Source organism: Antedon bifida, chromosome 11 (assembly GCF_963402885.1).
Source record: "Antedon bifida chromosome 11, ecAntBifi1.1, whole genome shotgun sequence".
In the NCBI taxonomy this organism is placed as follows: domain Eukaryota; kingdom Metazoa; phylum Echinodermata; class Crinoidea; order Comatulida; family Antedonidae; genus Antedon; species Antedon bifida.
Genome location: NC_136236.1, coordinates 2,212,850 through 2,239,529, shown reverse-complemented (window position 1 = coordinate 2,239,529; position 26,680 = coordinate 2,212,850). Strand labels below are relative to the sequence as shown.

Here is a 26,680-nt window from a genome sequence, read left to right as displayed (position 1 = left end):
CATTTTATATACAATTTTATTTACGTCTGCTTTGCAGTAATTTACATAATACATTATTTCATAGGATATAAATTAGCAGTCCATATATACACTAAGTTTACTTATTCTGGAAGCCTTTACATCCAGTAGTCTACTGGATATGCAAAATATATACATTATCTTATATTTACACACTAATATTAATATACTTTATAAATAGAATTTCTCTACATAGGTCGAATGTTTTTTGGCCAGTCCTTCATTTCATTTGCATTTTAAATTCATCTTATCATTTGAACAACGTCCGTTTCCACTGTTTTAAATTGTTTTTATTAGATGCATATTTTTTTCCATGTTGTGAAAGATGGGTTCTTTGTGCTTTGTGTATTTGCGTTTGCCTTAATATGCGTTCACACTGAGTCCGGATTCGTTCCGGTTTTGTACGGAATTCGTCATTTTTTTCAAAATCCAGAATGCGTCAATGCGAACACTCTTTTCACATTTGTATCCGGCCACCAGAATCGAGGGCTCAATGTGAACGTAGCTTAACGGCCCTTGTTGTCATCCATGGTGTGGACAGAGATGATGTTGAGTGGATCACTTGCATGTAAACTCTTCAGTTCTTTCGCTACATTCATTACACTTTACGTAACAACACCAAAAGAACTTGCAATTACATTGCCATTTTTTCGTGTACTGATGCGTGTTATATCCCCTTCCACAACACAACAAATTACAACTGTCGCTAGTATCCGTAGCAGTTTTGTTGCACACTCGCCCGGTCGTTCCCAGGCTGCCCTCTTTGCGATTATTCTCGCAGAAATTCGGCGATTTATGAAGGAACACCATGTCCAGTTTACGTGGCTTTTCAAACCGACTTGAGCTTCTTATCTGTAAAAATGCTGGTAACTGTGTTTTACGAGATCGAACTGGTTCCACGTGTTTTGACTTCCAGAACCTGTCTTTTAACTTGTTTCCGATGATTCTGAATTGTGGTAATGTTGTCCAACATGTCTTCGTTGTACACGACCCAGATGCACCGTGACATTTGCATTCTGTTTTAATGCTGTTCTTAAGAATCTGAAATCGAAATGAAAATAGAAATTAAGTGATAGGAATTAAAACCTGATCTGCAAACACCAAAAAGTAAGAAACTGGCTAACACCAAGTTAAAGGACTGCAGGATTCGTCTCGATATACCTGGGCCTATTTCAGATCAAATTCTTTAAAAACAATAAATTTAGAGTATCCTGGAGTCAAAGCAGAATCCATATATGAGATTGAGATAATAATTAAATTCCACCATGTGCACAGCGTATTTAAGAACCGGGCAAATAGTATTAACTTATTACGTGGTTTAGTACACTTAACCATTTTTAGTATGAACTTAATTTTATTACGTACGTTACGCCCAACGTTATTGTTATGCAGATTCATCAAAGATCTTGCTGTCCTGCTTTTTTCTCTGGCATCCACAAACAACTTTGATAATCGAATACCATAATTAATATCTGCACTACACCCTCCCCACATCCAGCCACCGTCCATTAGGACGCCTGTCTCTTTACTTCGGTCGCAGCTACAATTCGTCATGTTCCCTTGACTACACGCCTGCGTAATGGCGAAAGTTACACCCGCTGAACTGATGGCGTATTGGTAGGCGGCTTCTTTGTAGCCTATTAGAAAGATAAAATGTTTTTATAATCACACATATAATCATACAGTATGCAAACATCATTTGGCTAAAGACGAGGACGCGGCAACACAAAGGACGTAACGCAACGCAAGTACGTTGCGTCATACGTCTTTGTCGTTCGTTGCTATAGTGTAAACCAAGTGTAGTGTACGTTAACATTTAAACTTGTAGGCCTATAGACATTTTCCAAAAATAGTTAGGTGGTTTGCGCAATAAAAATAACCTTATTCATGTAGAATTTCAAACTATTCAACCTAGGCTTTTATTTCACGTTTAACTGATATCTTAACATAGGCTTTAATGTCAACTCGAATCGGATCAGTTCACCCTAGGGAGGTGCTAATATGTTTGGGAACATTCCGACTAAACCCCACTAAACGTCGCCGTCCAGGCACTCTGATTATTTTCTCTCTAAATTCGTCTTGTTCATTAAATGCAATTTTTGATGTTTTTCATCCTAGGATTTTGCCCGAAGGGACATTAGATTTGTCTTGGGTCTCGACAGAGTTAGACGAAATTTGTCAACATAACTTTCTGACAAGGAAAGTTAATATCATTCACAAATTTTAACAGTATTTATTACAATAGGTCAACAAACTCCGAGGATAATGAAGACGTCTAGAACCGAATCACGGGTTAAAATAAAAGTATACATTAAATAAAAACGACTGGTTGCAAGTCATCAACACTTTTTTTATTCAAACAGTACACATTATGCCTACGGTCTTTAGTCGAACATGATAAACAACCACATAGATTCTTGTGTATTTAGAATATTTGTCTCATGTTAATAATGAACCCTTAACGTGGGGGCCGAACGTGTAAAGTTCATAATATACCTCTTTTCGCTGCGATCATTATTTCGGCATTTGCACGTAACGTAACACGGACGCGTGTGCAATGCGTAAATCTGACCAATCACAATAGCGCATCGGCGGATCAAACTGTCGCTTGCTATTGGTCAAATTATTTGTGTTGTGCGTGTATGCATTACGTCATGAATAATGTTTCAAGGAAAAAGTGTGTCCACACCCTGTTTCATTTCAAAACTTGCAAAATGTTTAAGTCACGTGAAATACATTAAATCTGACTTGAAGCTTAATTATTAAGCTTAAAAGAGCGTTTTTGGCAACTTAAGTAGGATTTTTCTAATTTGTTACGGTTGATTAAATCTGGTTTGAGGTACAACACAGTCTGTTTTCTCATCATGACCCTAACTAAAAATGTTTCAAATGTTAATAAAAAATATATGATTAATTTGAAAAAATGATTAGTCACATCCGTTACCCTGGATTAATGCTCCTTATGTAATGTTTAACACATTTTACCTCCCTCAAAGAACATTATTTTACCACGTGGTACCATTGATATGACCTTTACTTGACCTTATTTAGGCTTATATGAACTGGTAACTGTCCAATGATGTCATCATTAATGACAATTTGGTTAATATATATCTACTGCAACTTTTGATAAATTGTAGATTATATAGCGTATTTTAAGTTATATTGTACAACATTTGAAATTTTAATTGATGATTTTCAATGAATTTGATTCGTCAGTGACATTTAGAACGCGCGCGCGCGTTGAAATCCTGATAATCATTATTTTCATATTCATTAATGTTCTTCCGTCGCACAACAATGCTGTTTTAAAAAAAACTTTCCATTTACCCTGGATTCGGTAAAATGATATTAATTGGTAGAACGTGGAAGGCAGTTCACATGTTCATAACGTGTGGTTAGTCCACAGGGATACTTAATGTTCTGCTTCGTTGACTAAGTCACAATGTCCCTTCCCAATGCATCCACATTGAGTCAGACTTAGGATGGGATTTGCTACTTACACAATATAGTTCATAGTAATCGTTATATGGCTATAATATTCTTGGAATCGGAATTGTATTTGTTTATATTTTAACTCTTTTTTTTCTTTTTATTAATTAATTCATTTCCTTTATTTCGGATAGTACATCAATATTATGCAAAACATACACAACAAAAACAGACAAAATTTCATCAGGAAATTAACAATAGCAACTTCCACAAAAACAACCTAAAATTTCCTAAAAATACCAATATGTACCAAAGCTAATAATGCAGGTTAGATTGTGGTATTACAACTGTCATGAATTCTGTTCTTAAAACTATGTATGGAGTTCCTTCACTATTCATAAAATGAAGGAACGTTTTATTGGAGTTTTATACCATTTTTTAAATTTCATAAATTTTATGTACATTAATTGCTTGTCATCTTTTTCTGGTCTTACATGGTTGACAATGATTGTGACTAAATAAAATGAATGAATGAAGTAGTATTAGTAATAGTCTATATCGTATAAACAAGCGCAGCTCCATTTTCCATATTTTTGTTTACGTACATTAATTATTGAAACATGTGTTTATGATAAGTCAGTAATATATATATAACTTTACCCTTGTTTATACCCTGTTTAGTCTTGGTATGTCTATTTCCAAGTCTAGTGTATTAATACGACCAAGATAATATCACTAGTAAATCCAGGTTTAATCCTTCGTAATTCAATTGGATTTAAACGTAAAGTCTTGAAAAACAAACTTATCCGATCACATTAATACCATAAATAACTTATATACTAATAGTAATCAGATGTTTCATGTTTGCAATATTTCATAACAAATATTTTTATACTTATACTAATGATGGATTTAGCGGTTAACTTATTTTTACTCAACCAAGTTTGCAGTTGGTCAACTGTTTTATTTTTTATTTACGACTAGACTGTAATTGTGCTGGATATTAATTATACTTGTTAAATATGATGACAATTTATTAGAAAGAACTTGATAGATTATCATTATAGCTAGATGATTGTCTGACTATTTTCAGACTAATTTGTTTTCATTAGTATAGGAAAACATCGCGATACAGCACCGTACACTATAAATAACCTTAGAATTAATTAACATTTTAAATGAAAGAAATAAATGTTTATTTCAATATTTATTTGCATGATACAGGCATCAAATGTGATACACATAAGATTCTGTAATTACTCAATTACTGAATGTTCCTATTATAGCCTACAGTAGTTTCAAAATGTTCTTACCGACTGGAAGTTCGTAGCCGAACAATGACCGTTTATCGCCGACTATCGTACAGTTCCATCGGCCATTGCTAAACTGGTACTCACACTCCGTCTTCCCTATTTTGATACCTTCGGTAATGGCCACTATTGCATCTGGACGACTTTGACATATGTTCTTTTGTCGTTCATCTAATCCTGGTATTCTGTCACATATTATGTTAGCACCCAATGCCACTACAGATGACAAGGCCCTGCAAAATAATGTTATTTTATTTTATTATTATAATATTTGCAAGCATTGCACCGAATATTACGTTGTTCGACAATTGAAATAGTAAACAAGGTCATAATAACAAGAGTGTGTGTGAAATTAGGATTCGAGCCCAGTCAAAATAATTTAATATCGTCACAGTTTAGGCAAGCTTAATGACCGTCATAAAATGAACAAACACATTAGACATGGCAACATTATGATAAAAACAAAGCAATGTACAGTAGGCCTATAAAGTTCTGTTTCCACAACAAAGGGTTTCTTTATAACAGTCGGTTTCCAGGTAAAAAGTGAAATTCAGTCATGGTAAAATCTGTTTAGGCTATAGGTACTTTTGATTTTAGGTGAATAAACTACTGAGCTGTAGACAATACCATTTTGGTTGTCGGTTCTATAGGCGTATACTTGTTCTCAGGTCCGTAATCCCAATTTATCATCTGTTGATTAGTAATTGTATTCCGATCTCTTCTCTGCTTGAAATGAAGAAGTTGAGTAAATTGAATTACCTTGTGCGACCGATAACAGTCAATAATAACACTATTATCCTGCTGCCTTTGCTCTTCATATTTTGTACTCTTCATCAAAATGAGCTTTTTATCAGTAAATTAATCTTGTTTCCGATGACCCAGTTTATTCTCTTAGTACCATCACGATTCTCATAATGCTATGTAGCAGTTTTAATGTGTTGGTTGTGATGTTTTCTCAAGTTATCGTCCGAAAACGAGGCAATCCAACCGCGCCGTGTGATTGATACTACGCACGACCGAAGGCGCGAATTCTCAGCCAGAAATTGAGTCGACGATTGGGTGCTAATTGCTAGGTTAGATCAACAACAGCCTAGAGAATTGATGCAAATAAACTCTATGTTTCAGCCAATAACTTAGAACATTGTATAGCGTATGTCGATACTGACTCCCGGGATTTTACCAGAGTTAAAACGAAGGAAGTAAATGCATTTTATTAATAATGAATTTCATAGTAGGGCCTTTTTTAGTAATTATAACTGCATTTAAATTGTCTATACTCCATCTCGAATTTATAATTTTACGAAATTGCTATGCGTACTTTAGTCAAGTTATGAACAAACTTAACGTGGAAGCATTGAAAGTCGACTGATTATTAAAAATGTTTCTTATATCGTGCTATATCAACCCCATCTCCAACCTTGATGTAAAATAGGCTAAATAGGTAAGCATTACTATACCAGTAATGTACACCGGCAGCAACACTACTGAGATATTCATCTAATTAGGACTAATTTTAACCTTAAATCAATTGAAACCTACTTACGTCAAATCGTAGAGCGAATTTAGGATGAGAAGACTAAGAAATACAGTGAAGAATGCACTATTTATGTGCATGTTAACCGCCGACTAAGTAATAACTTATAATGCGTATTATTCCAGTGTGGCCGGCTTAATGTCCAAGATTTGCACATTAGTAAGCCTCACGCTTTGCTACATTACCCAGCACTAGTGTGCTTAAAAACCTCACAATCGCAAAGTCAAACAATACATCTGATTGGTCAGTGAAGTGTTGCTGAAACTTTGATCGCTAATTCTGAATGGTTGTTGAAAACAATCGCTTATAATATCGGTAAGCAAAACATGTTTGCCTTCGGGTCTATCTAAAGTAGTAGTAGCCCCTCAGATTGTCGACATAATGATGCTGGTCAAATTAATCGTCTACTAGTGTTTTCGTAAAGTGTTACGTTACTCTTGTGTGCTATGAATTTCTGGATACAAGTTATAACTTCTCTTTTGTTGATGAGCTATGTACGGTGATTTAGTCATCATGGCGTGTTTCTTATGTTGTGTGGTAGACACGTCTGACTTAAAAACAAACGGTGTTGAACAGTTCTCAAAGCCCTCAATGTTATTAAAGACATTAAACCATATAGTTTGATATGGCAAAATCTTTCAAAATTTTGTGTTCCAACATAATTTTGTTTTACAAAATTCTACTATTTTTGTTCGTTTCATTCAAAAACAATTATTCAACAAAATATTAGAAGAGTCCCTTTAAAAATTCCATACATTTTCTTCGAAATTTGCCCAACCAAGATTTTACCGTGATGTTTACTATTTATTTCACCAAAACCATGGTGAACAAATACACAACAGTGAAAACAAGATAGGAAAATAGCTTGCGCTAGTCCAGATCTGAACATAATTTATAAAGTTTATCTACTGTCATTCCCCCGAATTTTGGTTGCGTTATTTCCAATAAGTTTTGTCTGATTTGTTTTCATGTTCAGTCTTTCATTAAGAATATGTTTGACATTCATAATGTTAATGTTTAGCCTTAACCATACACCACGTCGAATGTTGCTGAATGCTTATAATAATAAAATGTAATTCCTTTGGACTACGTTCACTTCACCAGAACGACCTTGTGTAATAACATCCTGAAAACAATACAAGTGACACAGATTGACTTTTAAGCTACACTATCAAACTGTATGTGATAAAAAAAATGTGATGTGTCCTTATATGGACTTGATGATGTCATAACACTACCATATATGGGCTTATCACTACCGTATTTGGACACATCATACTTGTTTTGTCAAACTAGTTTGATAGTGTAGACAGAGCTTTAGGATTCAAGTTCAGAAAGTACTCAACATGAGAGAGAATGTTCAGTGTGAATGAGATTATAGAGTTGTACTGTACGTAGATTGGTGGTTTAGATGCTCGGCTAACGATCGCTGCGTGAGTTCTTGGTTCAAATCATGTGAAATGTTAGGGGTTTTTGTATGACATCAATTCCACTTTCAAAGCCTTGTTTATGTAGAGAGTGTGTATGTTTGTTATGTAAATAGATTGGCACTTGTATAGCCTATCAGGACAAAATTGCGAATGATAGACCCCGGCAATGTTCCCTAAATAAAATAATATTTAAGTATACTTAAAATTGAGGGAAGGCACAATAATATTACGTAAAAACTTTACTCCATGGTAAAACGAAGAACTTTTGTTGAATGCTGAATTTCTAAGAGTATCTGTATTCATTTTAACTGATCAATCAGTTGTATATGTGCAATATAATAAGTCAATAATAATGTAGTTTAACTGTTCAATCACCATATACATTATATTGTGATAATTACGTATTGGTAATTGATTAATACAGACTGTATAGGATGCTGTCAATGGTTGTGAATATTTCCGCAATTGGACATGAATTTGTACATGTTCAATTTGAATGACTCAAACATTATTTATCTACATTTGTAGCATGTTCACATTTGATAAAATCATGTTAATTTATAAAAGCAAGATTTCTGTCTTGTTGAGGATACAGGTGTGTTAGCAGGTGGATCGACAAACGGCGTGTCTGCTGTGGCTAGTTTACTTGTTGTTAGGATATGCTAATGTTTAATTGTTCGATGTTTTAGCCCGCCTAAAGACACATTACACGTCTCTTTAATTCAAACTGTCAGATTGTTGTGTCTATTAGGTTTGGAACAAGTTGTTTGTCGGTTTTCGAGACTATTGTGAAATTCTGCTGTATTCAAATGCCTTTATACTTTATTTTGTGTCTGTTTTAGTAGGTGCATATCTCGCTAGATGGTACATTGTCTATAGTTTCCTTAGATCTCCATCGGTCAGTTGTTTTTAAAATAAAAACAACGAACGAAGAAATAATGTAAAAATAAAGAGGAAAAAGAGAAACATGATGGAATTGACGTCATATTAAGTAGTACATGCCTGGAAGCATGTCGAATATCCCAAGCTGCCGTCTGTCACTCACTATGTTTACTGTTAGATTACTTTAAAAATAAACTCTATTCTACCCTAAAGGTAATAGTGAAATGTTATATTCAATGTATAAGCTATTATAACAGCAGCCGTGTCTGTAAATAATTGTCTATTATATCACCGTACAGAGGTCCAACTTATATGCGTATACGTGTCTCATATTGTTATACAGGCCTATAATTCTTTTAGACCCAGCCAAAAGAAAATGCAGTAAAGTGTGTATTACTTAGGAATAACATACAGACAATATCAAGGCAATATTTTAAAAATAGTGGCCCGTATATACTGAATAAAATCTCTCCATTAGAAAAAAACAAATAACTGTATAAAATACACGTGTCTAAATAATGTTTGTATATGGTATTTTCTTGTTGATTGGCACTGCAGTATCTCTTCAATATTGTTTATATTTGCTTATTATTTATTATAACAAGATATTTATTAGCGTAGATTAGGGCTACTTGGGTAGGCTCCATTGGTGTGATTTTATGATCAGAGTACAACATCCCTTCCATTAAATGCCACCTAGTGACGATTATGATTAGAAAAGTTTATCTTACTTAAAGGCAAATTGATTTGTTTATAGAATATAGGAGGATGGACCTCAAGAAAAGCAATGCTGATTTAGTATGAATCTAATGTTGATTTATTCGTTGACATTCCAACTATTTCCCCTTTAATAGATACATTTCTGCAGTTCTTCTTTTATTTGAATTTACAGTTTCACTTTTGATGACGTAATCAATTTAAAGTGACGGTCGTTGACTTCTTTCTACAAGTTCAATGTCATAGGGTGACGTCATCGCGGAAATTAAGCACGACTAATATCACCACAAAACATCCACCCAAGAAACACTCATTAACGAGCATTATTCTGCACAATTAATGGCCTATTTGTAGCTATCAAGAAAAACCAAATGTATGCCGGAGACATTCTTTACAACACCCCGAACCTGCACCCATCTTTACGGGTATGCTAATGAATATTCATGTTTATTTGTGACGTTTCATGAAGGGTACCCAACTTATGTACGAAAAGAAATATCGCGGGGCGATTTTTTTTTCGTACATAAGTTGGGACTTCTTGTGAAAGATACACCCAGTCACGCCTTATGGATATGCTAATGAATATTCATGTTTATTTTGTGACGTTTCATGATGGGTCCTCAACTTATGTACGAAAAGAAATATCGCTGCCCGGGCTTGCTTTCACAAATCCACATTCATAGTTTGTAACTGTATATATTTCTTCAACACAGAAGGTGGTCAACCGCCCATTGAATTTCTTGTAGAGAGTCAGCTCAGCTAGGCTGACAGTAGATGTAAAGTCTTTGCTAACCTATGCGGGAGATTCGTCTTTTTTACCGCCGCATTAATTGATGTGACAAAATTAACTAACACCTGCTCGGGTCTAACTGTGCTTGCAACTGTTTTGTCGGTTGTTCCTAATTTTAAAATAGCGTCAGATTCCTTCTTAATATACGATGAAAAGATAACTACATCGTGGAAATTTACATATTTTATCTGTATTTAAATTGTTATGTTATTCTCTGTGAACGCATAATTCGATCGTTACACAATCGAGGGCATAACATAACGTGTTATCTATTGCCACACGCTGATCTTCATTCTCTCGCTTTAATGTAGTTGCCACAATGTATCTCGTGTTACCCTTATACGAATGTCATTTGCCACTAAATAATGTCATTTCCATGTTTTTAAGTTTGCAGAATACATTTGTCATGGTCTTATTTAATAAGTTTCAAATACTTCGATGAAATCTTTGATATGGTGCATTTGCATTGTTGAATTTCTCGTTGTCATAAGCCAAATTTCGTTATTAGATATAAAAATTAAATTAAATTTAATTGTATTGTATTGTATTGTATTAATCAAGAGTTTTTGGTTGCAATTCTTTTTGACCAAGCCCAAACTATAGGCCTATGGTTGATTGATAAGCATAGGCCTAATGCATTTTCTAGGGTTTTAGATTTATTCGTCACCCGGTACCAACATTATTCAGGTAGGCTTACTAAACGTAAAAGGCCTATTCATAATGCTTATTTAAATCGTCTATAATCAGTGTGTCATTGTGAAAGTATTTATTTGGTGATAAAATACGTTTACATTTTTAAATATAAATATGTTTAAGATAAATTCGTTTGATTTTATAATAGACAATACAGCACCTCTTAAATCGCACACTTCACTTTTTGTTGGCTGTATGCAAACCTCCAACGGAAGTACTTCACTCTCTGACTTGATAACATTTATTTATATCAATATTATTGTATTAATATTATAATGAATATTTTAAATTAAACTTCCTTTTAAGATCTGACTACCGTTTATGTAGTCAAAAGTTTGTTCACACATGAGAATGGAATAAACAGTAAGAATCACGTTTACATAAGAATAAATTAGAAAATAGGAATAACGTTTACACGTAGAAAGAAATAGAAAGTAGGAATAACGTTTACACGTAGAATACAATACAAAGTAGGAATCACGTTTACACGTAGAGTGGAATAGAAAGTAGGAATCACGTTCACACGTAGAGTGGAATAGAAAGTAGGAATCACGTTTACACGTAGAATAAAATAGAAAATAAGATTCACGTTCATATGTAGAATCACAATGAAATTGACTGTTTGATAACGATTTTTTTTGGCGCGCGCGTTGAAAAGCTGTTAATAATCGTACAGTTTTGTGTACGCGCGCGTCGATTTTGTGTCTTGGTAACGTCACTGCTGATTTGACAGCTATGGAAATGAGATGTCCTGAAGGAGTAAAGGGTTGGTTCGTGCTCCAGTCTGTTTATCTTTCGATAAAACATCTACAGTTACAGATAACACTGATGTACTGAACGATTGAAAATGATTAAATTCACAAACACATTTCGAAAATTTGGTCAAGGTTGTCAAGTGGCGGGAGAGTGTTGTTGGTGTTTTCTATTTTCTTCTATACTAGAACAAACTGTCAAGGTTTAACATGGAGAATGTTTGAAACGGAAATTTCAACTATGAAAATGGACATCACAGAGTATTAAACATTTCAGGTTTTATCCTTATCTAAAGAAATAGTTCATAATCTGTCACTATTGATTGTACAATGTGCAGTTGATGTTTCAAATTGAGAGGATGGATGACGCCCTATATGAATATCAGTGTCCGTCGAGAATTAGGCGTGGTTCTAAGTAATTAAAATTGATTTTAAAAACACGAAATAGTGCCCATCTTAACACATCTAGTGATCTATTTTTAATGGTTTTACTTTTAAGTAATTGCCTCATGGCCCATTATAGGATGTTGTTGTAATATGTTATACGTTCACAAACCTATTCTGAGGAATAACGAGACTGTTGATAACTTGTTACTATCCTAAGTTTTTTTGTCAAGTCAATTGGTTGAGAAATTCCCAATTATTCATTTGCTACAGCACCCTATATGAACATTAACGATTATGTTTAACTTCAAAACTTTATAACTTGCTACAAGGAAGAATTCTGTCTTCTCTTGTAACTTGCTTTCCTAGTTATTACTCTTGATTATTCCTACATGAAATTTAATTGTTACGTTGTCATCTGTGTGTTTACTTTTTTTGCCAGTTTTGAGAATTCTGGAAATGTGTCGATAGTGTTTAATATGGTATGTGCTATTGATTTGATGAGTTACAAATTAGGATATGTAACACATATAGAAATACACATACAGTAAATCTATCTTTAATTTCTAACACACGCGATAAAGAGAAGTAAGTAAAACTGGTTAATAGAAAATGTTCACACACATGGTACAGAGTAGTAAACTGGTTAATAAAAGAAAATCTCCACATATTGTATAGATATTCTGTACTTTTTTATCTTCACGTTGTTTTAAATGTTGTAATTTTGTATTTTATTGTTGGATGATTATGTTTTGCTTTGGATACCCACTTGATAGTTTGATTTAGTTCGCTTTTGGGAATCCTGTCTCTCTCTATTGTTTGTTATTTTTTGTTATAATTATGTGAGACCAAATAAATGAAATGAAATGAAATGAAATATACCAAGTATCATGGTGATTAAAGCCACAAAGGAGTACATTAGATATTTCTAAAGTTTTGTGAAAACTATTCCTATGGGAAGTGAGTATCTCAATCATGACTCCACAAAAACATAGGACATTCTAATTCTAAGCAAAAAGAAGTTTTGTTTTGACATTTAAATACAATAGAATCACACTTTGAAGAACTTATAAATAACTTTTAACAACAAATTTAAACGATTCTGACCATATATAGAAATATAAAAATGTTCGAAACAGTTAAAATCTTACCTGATATAAGTTGAGATTAAAATGATAACTATTGATGATCGATATATTGAGCGTCCGAGTACTGACAACATTTTGAACAATAAAATCCAAATGGCGATGTTAAATTCAACAGGTTAGTAATTTGTACACCTGACGTGGTTACGAGTTCTTTCTCCAATGATTTTTAGAAATCTGACAGTTTTGTTGCATTCTTGTTATAAACATAGGTAGACCAAATCCAAATTAATTATCACAGTTGGTATTTATACAACCATTAGTGAAGACGATATATAAACGCAAACCCACGCTTCAACTAGTTCCGGGGAAAATGTTTGTCTTCTACATTGTAATTCCATGTACGAACAAATGTCATAAAACTTTCCACAATGTTGGTGATTTACTTTATTCGTCGTCGACGTGACAGGAGCGCACGTGTGTGTTAACAATGTGTTACCATGTTACGCTTTCCCCTCGATGCGTTTCACTGTGTGATACTTTTTTGGATAATTATGTCAATGATTGAACACCAATAAATTCTAGAATTTAAACAGTAGAGTTGAAGTTTGTACTTATTGCTTTGGTCATGCCGTTTATTTATTGACCAATAGATATAGACTTGATTAACCAATGATCAAACGTTCTATATCCCTAGGCATATACACCCAATTCACAGAGCATGATCGTACGGCTTAAAAGGCGTCTCACCCCGTGTAGAGTTATGATCAAACGCAAGCCGTCGCGAGCACGTTGTCTTCAGTCCCAGGAGAAAACACGTCAAAGCAATCTATTGAAAGAGAAATGTTGCCCAATTTACACCAGTTGTACAATGTCGCGTTTCGAACATTTACACAACTATTTCCATTGTTTCGTCACACTTATTTTTTCTTCAGACCAGACCTCCTGTAGAATGATACTGAAGAATAGAAGATAAAATCTTCAAATGTCTCGTCGTATTATGATCCGAATCAGACTAAACACCGCCTTATATTTTCCAAGTATTGCTCGTGTACATCTAATTACACGTTTAATCCACTCCAGTCCTCCAAAGTCTTGTTTAACAAGCTGTTTGGTAAAAGTGGGTTTTCATGCAATCTCATGTGGTTCGTAAGTCAAAGACCCGTATCCTCCCGGGGGACAAAGACATATACTTGATTATAAAATCCCCACAATGTTGTAACAAATTATCTTGATAACAAGTAACAAATTATCTTGGTAATAAGTAAAGAAACAAGTATACTGAGCTTAGAAACTAAGTAAGCAAAATGGTGCGACACAGAAAAGGTACAACAACTAATTGTGATCTAGGCGGCGGAAATTATCAGGTTATCATCTAATTTACTTGTTGTACATGTACAGGTTCACGTCCCGTGGGACAAATGACAATTGTGGCATGTTGTCCAATATCCTAGGCCTAGCCCTGGACAAGGGGGTCGATGTCCATGCGTTTACGTTAAAAGTGGTCAGTCCACGGCCGACCGGAAACTCTCTATTAAGTTTACATAGGCTTAGACCCAATTACCTGAAAATAACAGACACATTTAAATTCCTACACTTCCGTTAACTGCTATAATGCAGGACTTGTGTTTCTGTTCAATTTCTGCATGTCAGCCGCTTTTAAAATAGTTGACTTAAATAGTTTATTTGATAAACCTACTTAAGTTCTAGGCATACCAATCTTAAATATCTTTTTTTAACTATATTAGTCCAGCGCCAATCTTACTGGAAAAATATTAAAGGAAAACGTAAATTTACGCCTAGGCCCAGAAACCTTGTCAGTAGACCATTACAATGAAATTGTATTTTTACTTACTGATGAAAAAAGTTTTGATCACGTGACTCTTTTAAGAAAGTTATGAAACAAAAGAGGGCGCTCTTTCAAAAATATAAGCTGCGCTTGGTAGATCATCTTTGGAGTCCAATTTAATTAAATTTAATGTACGTTTAATAATAAGATTCACCAAAATTATACAGTAAAATCATCTATTAAGAGGATATCTTCGGGACTCAACAATGTGTTCCTGAATAGGAGTTGACCTATATATCATCTAGTTTCATTGTCCTGGAAAATGTTCTATTAGTAGGGGTGTCACCTGAATAGGTTTGTTCCAAAGGTGGGGTTCTACCGTCCTGTAATTGTTAACGTCCTATACAGTCATAATCATCTTAATTTTCTCATTCTTTCCTTTAATTTTGTTGTGTCACTAGCAGTAGAATGCATGGTACCATCGACGATTAAGAGTCTCAATTGTGATAGATACAGTGTGACCTTATATGTATCACTAAATGTGTGAATATTGTTTTTCTGGGTCATGCATAAAATACTATATAATGAGTCGGCAATTTTTGCATTCATTCATTGTTAATTAAGGTTGTACGAACACCGGCCCTTCACCCACCACACCGTCGACAGGTGCTTCTTTAACTAATATATAAGTTCTTTCTTAAAATTAGCCAAGTGCTTATGCTTTGTGTTTCGTCAATTCGTACTTTGTCAGTCGGGTTAAGGGTAATGTTATTGAACAACTTGTTGTTGTACCGTTAATGTTTTAAGTTGTTTCTAATAAAAATTCGAGTTGATAAACACATGGACTTTGTGAGTTTAGTCCACTGAGTATATTACTCAAAATTAGTCATGTGATATAATGGTGGACAGGACACGTTTGGAACGCATGATATGTACCGCCTGCTGGTCTTAACCCAAACTTAAGCCCTGTCTACACTATCAAACTTTATGTGACCAAAAAAATGTGGTGTGTCCATATATGGCGTTCTAAATTGGTAACTGGTCACCAATTATCTGCCAATGCATATGTTGCTGAATGTGAAAGGCTTCGCAGTATTCGTCACGTCACCAACAGAGTAGTTTATAAACCTAATGGCAGATGTTTATAAATTACTGTATACAAATATTGTAACAAATAAATGAACCCAACAGAACTCATCCGTAGCAGAGAAGTACTTAGCTTAATTGAATAATTTTTTGGACCTGAGATTATCGTCTGTCATGACGGGATTGGGCCATATGATGTCATATCACTACCATATTTGGGCACATCGACTAGTTTAGTCCCCATGTTAAATTACTATGTTATGTTGAAACAAATGTGTTCTTAATGTTTAAATGTACTGTTGTACTCATTGCATGGGATAGTATACTCACCGTACCATTAGGTGCTTTTTTTTGTAAAATTTAACTAAATTACCAGGATGATAGCTTCTTAAGTACTAAGTATTTAACTTAAGGATTAACTTAAAATTGATTTAATTAAATTCATTCCCTAAAGAACACACTGCTCGTATTCAATAGATAATTTGGTTATCTCTGTTTATCAAAATTGGTAACTTACGGGCCAAGTTAAAATCTTTAAGAAAATCTGCCGATTCATCGGAAACCTACCATCACTATGATTGCGCACAGTAACATTGTAACGAACTGGTTCGCGTCAACAAACGTCCACACGCGTCAACTTTAACTCAAGTAGGCAGTATAAACAGTTCTGTTAATTGCAGATTGTCTGTACCATGAATGATATGCACTTTTGCTTCTGCCGCACCAATAGCTAAATATTTTTCTTATGGGGATTAAAAGCACATTGTGTTGATTATGTTTTACTCTCTCAGGGGCATTTTGTATTTATTTTTGGAAGAAAAAGTAGGTTATATTTTTTTGGTAGAAAAAAAAAATGTTTAGTTGTATTTACACTGAAAGTCGTTATGAACGAACATTATAGAGGGCGGTAAGTGTATTTTAAGAAACATCAGAACATAGATTCTAACTTCTTTTCTTTCCATAACACAAACATTTGTTTGTTGCAGAGTAGAACCGTTTATAGAAAGTTTAACCAACTTAGTATAACGCAATTCTTGTAACGTGTACCGCGTAATACGTATATGTGAGCTTTTTGTGACGACGAATGCGTCACCATCAGGTGGGGTATGTTCACACGTCTATCGTGATCAGATTTACTGTACACTGTATTTTGAGTCCAATCCACATATCTTAATTATGTAGGCCTACGTATTTTTGTTGTGCTTACCATGGATTACAATGACTGTTTTCTGACTGTTGACAATGAGGTTAGGCTAATATTTAACATTCTCCTATCTAAATACCAGTAAGGTGAAATCCTTAAATATTTATGTGAAATACTTAGCGAAGTAGCTCGGTTAAGTTTGATTGGTAAATAGAGACAACTAATTATGTATTCTTATAACTGTCTGTCCGTCCACGTTTGTCAAGTATTTTTTAATTATTTTGTGTGTTAGATTCTTTCTTATATTCATAATGACGTCAAAATAATGCAAATTACACAGATTGTGTGGAACTGAAATAAATCGCAGTTTATTAATACTGATATTTTCATCGAAATTATATATCAACATAATAGCTTTTTAAAATCTATATTTATTTTGAACCTTTTTCATTAAAATTCACAGAACTCTAGGTGGCGCTTTTCTTATGTATCAAAACTTTACAAATTAATTTTTCATTTTATTGTTATACTTTCATTATTTGTTATTAACTTCTTTCATGCTGACGTCATTGACGATGAAGTATTTGTCATTTATGATGACGTATTGTCATTGATGATGACGTTGTTATACAAGGAATTGATATGTCTATTTATCATAAGAACACTGTGATGATAATATAAATATATGTATATATAAATAAAAGCCATTAAACATATAGAGTATACTAGTAAATAATAAAATATTAATCACACTTTTGATAATAAATTATTTAACATAGTTTTATATAATTGTTGGTTAAAACTACAACGTTATGTACTGTCGTAAGATAAAATGGTCTTTGAGTCCCAAACCTCTATGTAAATTATATAGCTACTTTTCTTCCCTGAAGATATTCGTATATGTAAACGGTAATCACAAAAAAATCGAAAAATATAACGAAAACAAAATATTATCATCTAGACCATTACTATTACTTAGGGAGAGACATACACTTAACGCACGCAAACTATTGTATCATCATCTTTCACACGCGCGCCTCACTCGCATCGCGTTCTATTTCTCACTGACGTACGTACGCAGTTCCAAGATAAATGATAGATGCTTATTAGTAAAGTAATTTTCAAATGTAATTTCGATATGTTTTACTTCTTTACATCTTACAAATATTTTATTATTAATATTAACTACACTGATTTTACACAATAGCAATTTAAGAAAACGATCAAACTGTACAAAAACTACTATTTACAAACAATAACGACCTTTGTTATGGAAATGATACTAAACATGGCCGTGTGCTGTCCCCTTAACCACTCATAATAAATACATAGTTACTGTGAAGGGACACAGTCTATTGACATATGTTCTATCTTTTTACATCTATTAAAACATTCAAAACAATGTTCAAATTAATTTAGATAAATATCAGATTGAGCGTGAGCCATACATTACCAACAACTATTATGAATCACTGCTTTTCTGATGAGGCTTTATATTTTTTTTAATATTTAAAATTTCATCTCATATCATAGAAATTGTCCTTAAAGAATCGCAAATAATCATTACCCCCTCTATCGTTGATGCTGCAGTAAAATTATTACAAGGATAGAGCAACCGCCGTTTGATGTGACTCACGTTGTGTCCGAATAAAATTATTTCTGTGTCACATAACTGCATCAAGGTGACATAATTAATCGTGTCCCAAACGGCGCCCCGTACTCACGCGTCTCCGGTATTTCGCGTACAAGATGAGCTGTAGAGATGATAACAATATGTACAACTAGATGATGACGTAATACCCTGCTTATTTACAAATGTAAACATCTTTTATTACTTTACATCGTTTACATTTAACATAACAGCACCATTTAAACTTGCAATTGCACCTTTCGACTAGCTCAACACGGTACGAGTTATACCCCCTCCCACAGCACATCAAATCACATCCGTCAGTCCCAAACGATGTTTTGTTACATTCTCTGCCTTTCGTTCCCAACGACCCCGTTCTTGGATTCTTAAGACAATAATCCGGCGAATCTTCTAGATAAACTAAATCTTCTTCAGACGGTCGATTAAAACGTTTTTCTAAAATGTCCATCTTGCCTTTCTTGTTGACGCGGACCTTCGACGCTCCGTCGTATTTTTCTTTCAAGATATTTCCAATCATACGAAACGACGGTAATTGTAGCCAGCATGTTGTTAGACTACATGATCCAGACACTCCGTGACATTTACACTGGATGTCAGTCTTTGCGTAGATAGCCTGAAAAATAACGAAAAGAAATTTAGTAAATTCAGTTTTGCGTTACATTATGTTTTTCCAAAAAGAAATGAAGTAAAATTGAGAATGTTTTTACAACCGTTTTCTGAAGTAATGATAAACTAAAAAAGGAAGTAGACCAGGCCTACAATGATCCAGACTTTATACGGTATGTTATGTTACTAAAAATAGAGGATACAGTAGTTGGTTACTATATAATTGGCAATTGCCGTGTTAGTATACACGCGATACAGCTGTCAAAATAATAATTATTATCTGTTTGATTCTCTTGAGTCATCATCATTATTATAAATAATATCACGTATCACAAACACATCTTTTACTTTATCGTAATTATTACAACATTATTGCGTTATCACTATGATTTATGACAGTATTTATGTTGTACTTTGAACGTTTGTTAACACGCGAACCACTCTGCTTGATGTTGCTTTCCGTACCGTATCTTTTAAAAGAAATTAAAAGAACTGTCTGAGATAACTGGTAATACAGACAGTAGATTAAGTGAAGGAATACATTTTTTTTACAAGACACAAGCAAACTTAGCAAATTCCTACTAAAATATAGCATTATCTACTCAATATACCATAATGGGGACACATAAGAAGGCAGATACGAAATCACAGTATATAGATCCTTTCCAGTAGCTGTACTGTAACAAGTAGGCACTACAGAAATATAAGCTAACTATACGACTTTTAAATATAAGATAATTAAGTATACCACTTTTTATCGCGAAAAAAAGTTTAAGCAACCTGAAACATTCTAGAAGTAAGATAAAAAAAAAGGAATTTAACAAATATGATTGAAATTTGTAAATTAGAAAAAAAAAGTATGAAAGGCAAACACTGTAAAAATCGAATTTTAAACAAATAATACTCGCGTAAAATGTTGCTTTCCATAGACAGGTCTATCTATCACATGGGTTTAGATAAACAAATGTAACATCGCCCACTCATTGGCGCATCTTTCAGGCCACTTAAACGGGCTAAATCCTGTCACATCCTACTGATGCATTTCGGTACAATAATAAACAACCAATGATCATGATAAATGTATGATACGCTATACCAATTTTCAAATGTCAGAGAATGGGCAATTGTTATCGTAACACTACAAAAAACTGACGCGTGCGTACAAAAGCTGTGGCGTTTTAATCATTTTTCGAACGCGCGCGTCAAACCTGATGAAACAGTATTATGAAATTGTATTGCATTTAGTGGGTATTTTACTAAAACAAATTTAATAGGCTAAAATGTCTCATATATAATTTACCATTTATATACTACAATGAGATAGTGGAACATTGGGTTTACATCACTGCGTTATAGGCTTTCTGTATATACAATAAAGTAAGTTCTCTAGAGACAAGATATGTACACAGTCGCGAGCAGCTATTCACAAGTTACTTTTAATTTTAATCGTCGTTCAAACCAGGGTCGATGACCCTAATACAATAATTACGGTATCAAATTTAGACATTAATGTATGTATATTGTGGCACTGGTAATTGGCGCACATACATTCCAATTCCAAGATCCTGGGTTCTACTCTAAATGTAAGAATTCGTTTTGAATAAAAAGCAAATTTAATGTCTGATACAGTAATTTTTTAAGCTGTTTGCTGCATTGGCATATAAGGAATATTATTCGAATTCTTACTGTTCGAAAACATAAACCCATTATCCAATTTAAATCGTGGTAAATTTCTATGGCAACCGACTGTATTATTGTAGAAAACATTCTGAATGATGTAACTATCTATCGATTAGTATTAAATATAAATTCAAGTTAATTATAAGCACAATCGAGACACAAAGAAAATATAGTGAGAAGCGAGCGCGTGATACGAGATATTAGTAATCATTATTGTCATAATGGAGAAATAAAACCCAAAGTTTTACATTACTGAATGAAATGGAGTCGATCCGCTAGGGAATTTATTGCAAACTGTACAGAGAGCATTGTATGTCTAATACAATGATTTATCGCCTACATTCTAATATAAAAATACATTTAAGATAAACTAGGAATTCTATATGTTAAAAAAAGAACAAACTATTGTTTTGTCCTAGACAGTCACGCGAATGTAAAGACGGTCAAAATATCTGGGTGGATCCGGTTTATATTTGGAAGGAGTTATATTACTTGCGTTACGTCCTAGTGGGAACCAAGCTTTAGTGTGTAAATGCAGCCTCAGTGTGAACGTAGCTTTAACTCTGCGTATTATTTGCGTTTCGCTTACGCCCTTGCGTTACGTCCTAGTGGGGACCAAGCTTTAGTATGTAAATGCAGGCTCAGTGTGAACGTAGCTTTAACTGTGCGTATTACTTGTGTTTTGCTTACGCCCTTGCGTTACGTCCTAGTGGGGACCAAGCTTTAGTATGTAAATGCAGGCTCAGTGTGAACGTAGCTTTAACTGTGCGTATTACTTGTGTTTTGCTGACGCCCTTGCGTTACGTCCTAGTGGGAACCCAGCTTTAGTGTGTAAATGCAGGCCCAGTGTGAACGTAGCTTTTTTTACTTACGCCCTTGCGTTACATCCTAGTGGGAACCCAGCTTTAGTGTGTAAATGCAGACTTACAGTAGTGTGAACATAGCTTTTACTGTGCGTATTTAACCAATCTCTATTACGTATGTTATTCCCATCAGAGTAACACTTCTTTACGTTGTTTATTTGTATTGGTTATTCCGGTATTGTTTGTTGTAATTCCAAGAATTAGTAACCAAATTAAATGTTTGTCACGCAACTTTCTCATCGCCCTGATGATGAACATGTCAACGGGTTAAGAAAACGTACAGGAACTTCCCTCACACACAGGTTCATCTCTTGGCAAGTAAACATGGTACATTCCTTACTGGATTGTTTCCCTTTCTTATATACACATTAATGTTACACATTCAAGTTTTGTAGCAATCCCATTTGCATGTAGAAAGATGGACGAACTAATGATTAAAGTATGTTGTTCTTTGTAATTGCATTAGTCGAGGTTCTAGACGGAGTTTTTGACTTAATACCGGTATTAGTAAAAAGATAAATATTTTGGCACATATGGCGTTTCATACGTAATTCAGACAAATATCAAAAAGCCGACTGGTTGACTAATATAACTAAACATTAAAAAGTAGAGATAGAATGTGGTCATCATAGTAATACTGTACTATTATATATATTCACAAGACATTGTGTAGTCAATGTTTTTTATTGCCTGTGCAAGTTATCGCACCTTTTTTCGGTATCTAAAATGTTTGTGTTTTTTTACCTAAGCAAAAGAAAATATGTTATTGAGTGATTTATATATAATGAAAACATGTAATAAATGTACAGCACATTCCCTTACCCTTCGTCCTGCCTCGTTGTTATGCAGGTTCATTTTTCTTCGTTTAAATTCTTTTGAGCCACGTTCTGGAGTTGACTCCCTTTCTTTGGCATCTACAAAATTCCTGCTGAATTGATACCCGTATTCAACGTTGTCTCCGCAACCACCCCACAGCCATTCTTTAGGGAGATCGTCCGGCCTAGAAGCTCTGCTGCAGCCACACGTTTGTAAGCTGCCTTCTCGACAGTTTCGACTGATTGAGTTGATGACACCAGCCGCTGAAACCGCATGTGTGAACGCTGCTTCTCGACTAGCTGTAGAGAAGACAGGATTAAAGGGTTGATTTAGTCTAGGTTCCAGACGGAGTTTTGACTTAATGTTAAGTAAAAAGATAAATATTTTGGCACATATGACGTTTCATACGTATACTACTTGAGCTTGTATTTCAGACAAACATCGAAAAGCCTCGAAATAACTACTTGGAGCAAGTCTAGGGTTGATTAGGCATTATTACAACTTGTCGGTTTGTCTGTCGGTCTGTCTGTCCAGTCAATAAATTACTTTTAATTTATTTGCCTTTCGGCGTTCCATATCACTATCCTATTTTTCTGCGCCCATTAATAACTGCACTTTATCATGTAACCGTTCAGATGTATCAATTTTCACTATTACTGTATAAATAGTTATAAAAGTTGCAATCGTATTTTTTCAAAAGTAGTATATATAGGTTATGATGAGGAACTGTAAATAGACATGGCACCGTCGGTCCTGTTCGTTTGAAGTTTTCACAAATGACCACTTGACGATTGCCAATTTATACTATTTAATTTGATAAGCCTACATAAAGACATTGCAAGTTATAGTCGTATCATGTTATATCTACCATTCGAAAAAAATATATGAAATAATTTTGAACAAGAAAGTCATTGTACTGGGAACAAATACCAAGATTCAGAGGGAACAGTTACTAAACAAAACCCAGTTGATATTTGTCAAGGTGAGAGGGTCCCAGTGGAGTAAAGAAACAAATTGCTGTGAGGGGTTAACACGGTGAACGTTAGCTCAGTGAAAAGGTGACAGCTATGGCTTAGTTTCCGCAACAAAAGATACAACGTTACGTCACAGCTTTTTACACGCTTCACTGAACATTGCTGGAGGCTCAGTATAGAGAAAATTATGCGTTTTTAATCAGTTAAAAATTATTTTTATACAAAAATTGTTCCAAAAACATTTTCAAAAGATAAATATTTTACTAAATTGCAACTCTATACAAATATTGTTTCATATCCTTTAATGTAGTTTTTTTTAGCACGTCGAGAAAACTATGAAATTGAAGGAAACGAAGTTGTCTTTTTGATAGAACTCATGAATAATTGGATTGTGGAGTTTTGGTAGTAGTGTGTCCGTCCATCAATTATTCATTGACATTGACTACAAACAATGGCAAGTTAGATTGATCACTACAAAAGATTAAGTCGGTTACACAAGCAACGACTTGGGGGAAACGTGACCACTTATGTAGAAAGCAGCCTGGGATAATTTGGAGATTTTCTTTAGTAACACATTACTACCTCGAGGTGGTTTACATTTCGTAGCGTTTCACATGTGGGGAATTACAATATTAAAATGTATTGCTCTTTAGATTCACCTACAGTAGTAGTCTATCCCCTCTCTCTCCCTTATTTGTTCATTTTAGGTGAAGTACAGTACGTTGGGTAAGGTAACTCTAACGTTGCCATACTGAAGAGAAGTGTATTAAATGAATAGACTTGTGTTAAATAGGTCTGAAATATATTATTTCGCTTCCTTGGTTATTAATTTGGTTCTTAAAACAAGGAGCACTAAATACCATAATAAACATGAGTTATTGCAACTTTTCAAGCTCCGACCCTGAAACGACTGGATAATTATTTTCGGCTTAAATTATAATCATTACAACTCCCTGTTATAATTTATTATATTTATAATGTACCGTACAGTATTATAACTTTTATTTACTACAATGTCATGAATAGTGTTTTAAATAACAATACGATTGACAGTACTGGATATTTAAGTCTCAATGCATGGCAGGGATGTGTAATCATTCAATATAATTACTATTAAGAACAATCGAATTGTTATAACAGGCAAATAACCCTTAAACAAGAAAATAACATTGAAGTAAATATATTTGATAGAATGTTGGTAAACCATGCTTTACTTAGCCGCTAAATCCTTACAATGTAAGGCTAGGCACGATCTGGTAAGGTCAAGAAACACGTAAGACTAACCCATGCCATGGTATGCCAATATAACTGTATTCAGACGTCACGATTGTTCATTTTCTACAAATAGCATCAAAAGAGCCTAATCAATGTTTTGAGGATTTTAAAATTGGATTAATCGTGATAAATTACTGTTGATAATGCCTTTACGAAGCATCAGACAGGACCTCGAATTAATTATTATCCATTCAGTTTAATTAACAAGTAATGGCACGTCTTTTATAACAATACAGATAATACTTCAGGACATCCCTTTAATTTTAAATCAATTATTATTATAATGTAAAAGAGCAAGGATTAAACACCGTACAAGGGTCTGAATAGAATTCTACGTGGGAGAAAAACACTTTTTAATTAAGGCTAACAAATAATTAATCCCCTAATCAAAATAGTTTACACCTGTCGTCATACTGTACAATTGTGCAGCTTGTGTCGGTAGAGACACACACTTTGAAACGCGCGTTCAAACGTGGATAATATAGAACGTGTTTTGTACGCGGGCGTTTACATTGTGTACGCGGGCGTGTAAATTGTGTTTGTGTGGTGGGTCACCACCGACCATAATGTACGTAAAAAAGAATGCTCACCAATTGTCATTACTCGACCAAAAACTGACTCCTGGTCTGACGTGCTACAGTTCCACCTTCGATCCTGAAACTGATACTGGCACTCTTCGATGCCCACCTTAGCCCCTTCACCAATCGGACCCATGTGGTCACTGTACAGATGACAAAGCTTCCGTTGCCCTGGTGATAAGCCAGGTAACTGCGTACACATCTGTTGCGCACCGAATATAAGCAGATCTGGATTTTGTAAAGCTTCATATTGATTGGATGATGATTCCAATCCAAGTGCCCTATAAAAAATATAATAATTTAATACATTAATTTGATTGTACTGTATAATGTTTAAAATAATGTCTGTATGTAATGTACAGTACCTTAGTGGTTACATTCTTGCCTGTGTAAACTTTTAACACTCAACAAGCAGCCGAATGCCATACTTGACAAATTAGCTGCCCCTTGAACCACCCTCATTTACCTCACTTGTTTTATGTTCAATTTCTAGCCTATGTATAAGTTTTGTCACTTGGATTGAGCTTACTATTTTAACAAATGGTGGATGAACCCACTTTGAACCGGCGAGAAATGTTTCACTGTATACTTTACAGTAACAAATTGATACTTAGGCCTATTTTATCTCCAAATAAGAAGAGGTAATTCATGATCTAACGTTTGGAACTGTATTTGAATATATCAGGAATGTATATACGAAAATAAAATATTTATCACACTTGGTACTGTACACAGACACGTACGCAGTGTAGGCTATATGATTCCGTAAGACAATTCTATATTAAAGTATAAACCAAGTTGTGACCAAATATGGCTAATTATTTCAACTAATTATTGTTGACAAGTAATCGATATTTAATAGGGTTACTTTATGTTACTAAAAGTTAATCGATATATTTAAGTGTCGTTCAGGTCTCAATCAATACACCTAGTCAATAGGTCAGGATGTCCTACAATATGTAAGGCGTTCGTTATTTTGCCTATGTTTTTTGGGGGATTTATCCAACTTAGAATAAAAATGTTTACAACGAACGTACGTCGTGATGTGTGCCGCTTTTGAAAAAGCATTTTGATTTTATCAACTCCACAATATTGTACAGTACACCCTGGTTTTCCCAGAAATGCTGGTGGTGCAATATATTCCGAATATATTTTTAATGATTAAAAAAGAAATTTTGGAAAATAAATGCT

At 34.2% G+C, this 26,680-nt stretch overlaps 3 protein-coding genes across 4 annotated transcripts in view; 1 reads left to right on the top strand and 2 right to left on the bottom strand.

The window, feature by feature from the left end:
* The window catches only part of LOC144856032 (ataxin-10-like), a 79,055-nt gene that overhangs the window by 16,760 nt on the left and 35,615 nt on the right, over positions 1-26,680 (top strand). The window lies entirely within an intron of this gene.
* LOC144856587 (protein Wnt-7a-like) lies at positions 12-13,732 on the bottom strand. Of its 2 annotated transcripts, none has more exons than XM_078714611.1 (4): positions 13,094-13,732; positions 4,764-4,993; positions 1,384-1,655; positions 12-1,059 (listed from the first exon to the last, which is right to left on the bottom strand). In XM_078714611.1, the coding sequence occupies exons 1-4, from the start codon at positions 13,162-13,164 to the stop codon at positions 577-579; spliced, it is 1,056 nt and encodes a 351-aa protein (XP_078570737.1). In that variant the 5' UTR covers positions 13,165-13,732; the 3' UTR covers positions 12-576. The 2 variants fall into 2 exon arrangements, with proteins under 2 accessions (XP_078570737.1, XP_078570738.1); XM_078714612.1 differs by lacking the exon at positions 13,094-13,732 and adding an exon at positions 6,304-6,488.
* The window catches only part of LOC144856033 (protein Wnt-5b-like), a 43,222-nt gene continuing 33,935 nt past the window's right edge, over positions 17,394-26,680 (bottom strand). Inside the window, exons 3-5 of the mRNA XM_078714013.1 lie at positions 25,502-25,770; positions 22,669-22,961; positions 17,394-19,310 (exon numbers count right to left, since the gene is read on the bottom strand). Of these exons, the coding sequence (XP_078570139.1) occupies positions 18,852-19,310; positions 22,669-22,961; positions 25,502-25,770 (1,021 nt within the window). The 3' untranslated portion in view covers positions 17,394-18,851. The remainder of the gene's footprint in view (positions 19,311-22,668; positions 22,962-25,501; positions 25,771-26,680) is intronic.

Bases quoted from the DNA above. Each gene is read 5' to 3' on its own strand.
- LOC144856587 (XM_078714611.1), bottom strand. From the start codon at position 13,164: ATGTTGTCAGTACTCGGACGCTCAATATATCGATCATCAATAGTTATC. The intron at 4,994-13,093 runs GTAAGATTTTAA...ATTATTTTGCAG, and splicing joins TTAATCTCAACTTATATCAG to GGCCTTGTCATCTGTAGTGG. The intron at 1,656-4,763 runs GTAAGAACATTT...TCTTTCTAATAG, and splicing joins CGGCTACGAACTTCCAGTCG to GCTACAAAGAAGCCGCCTAC.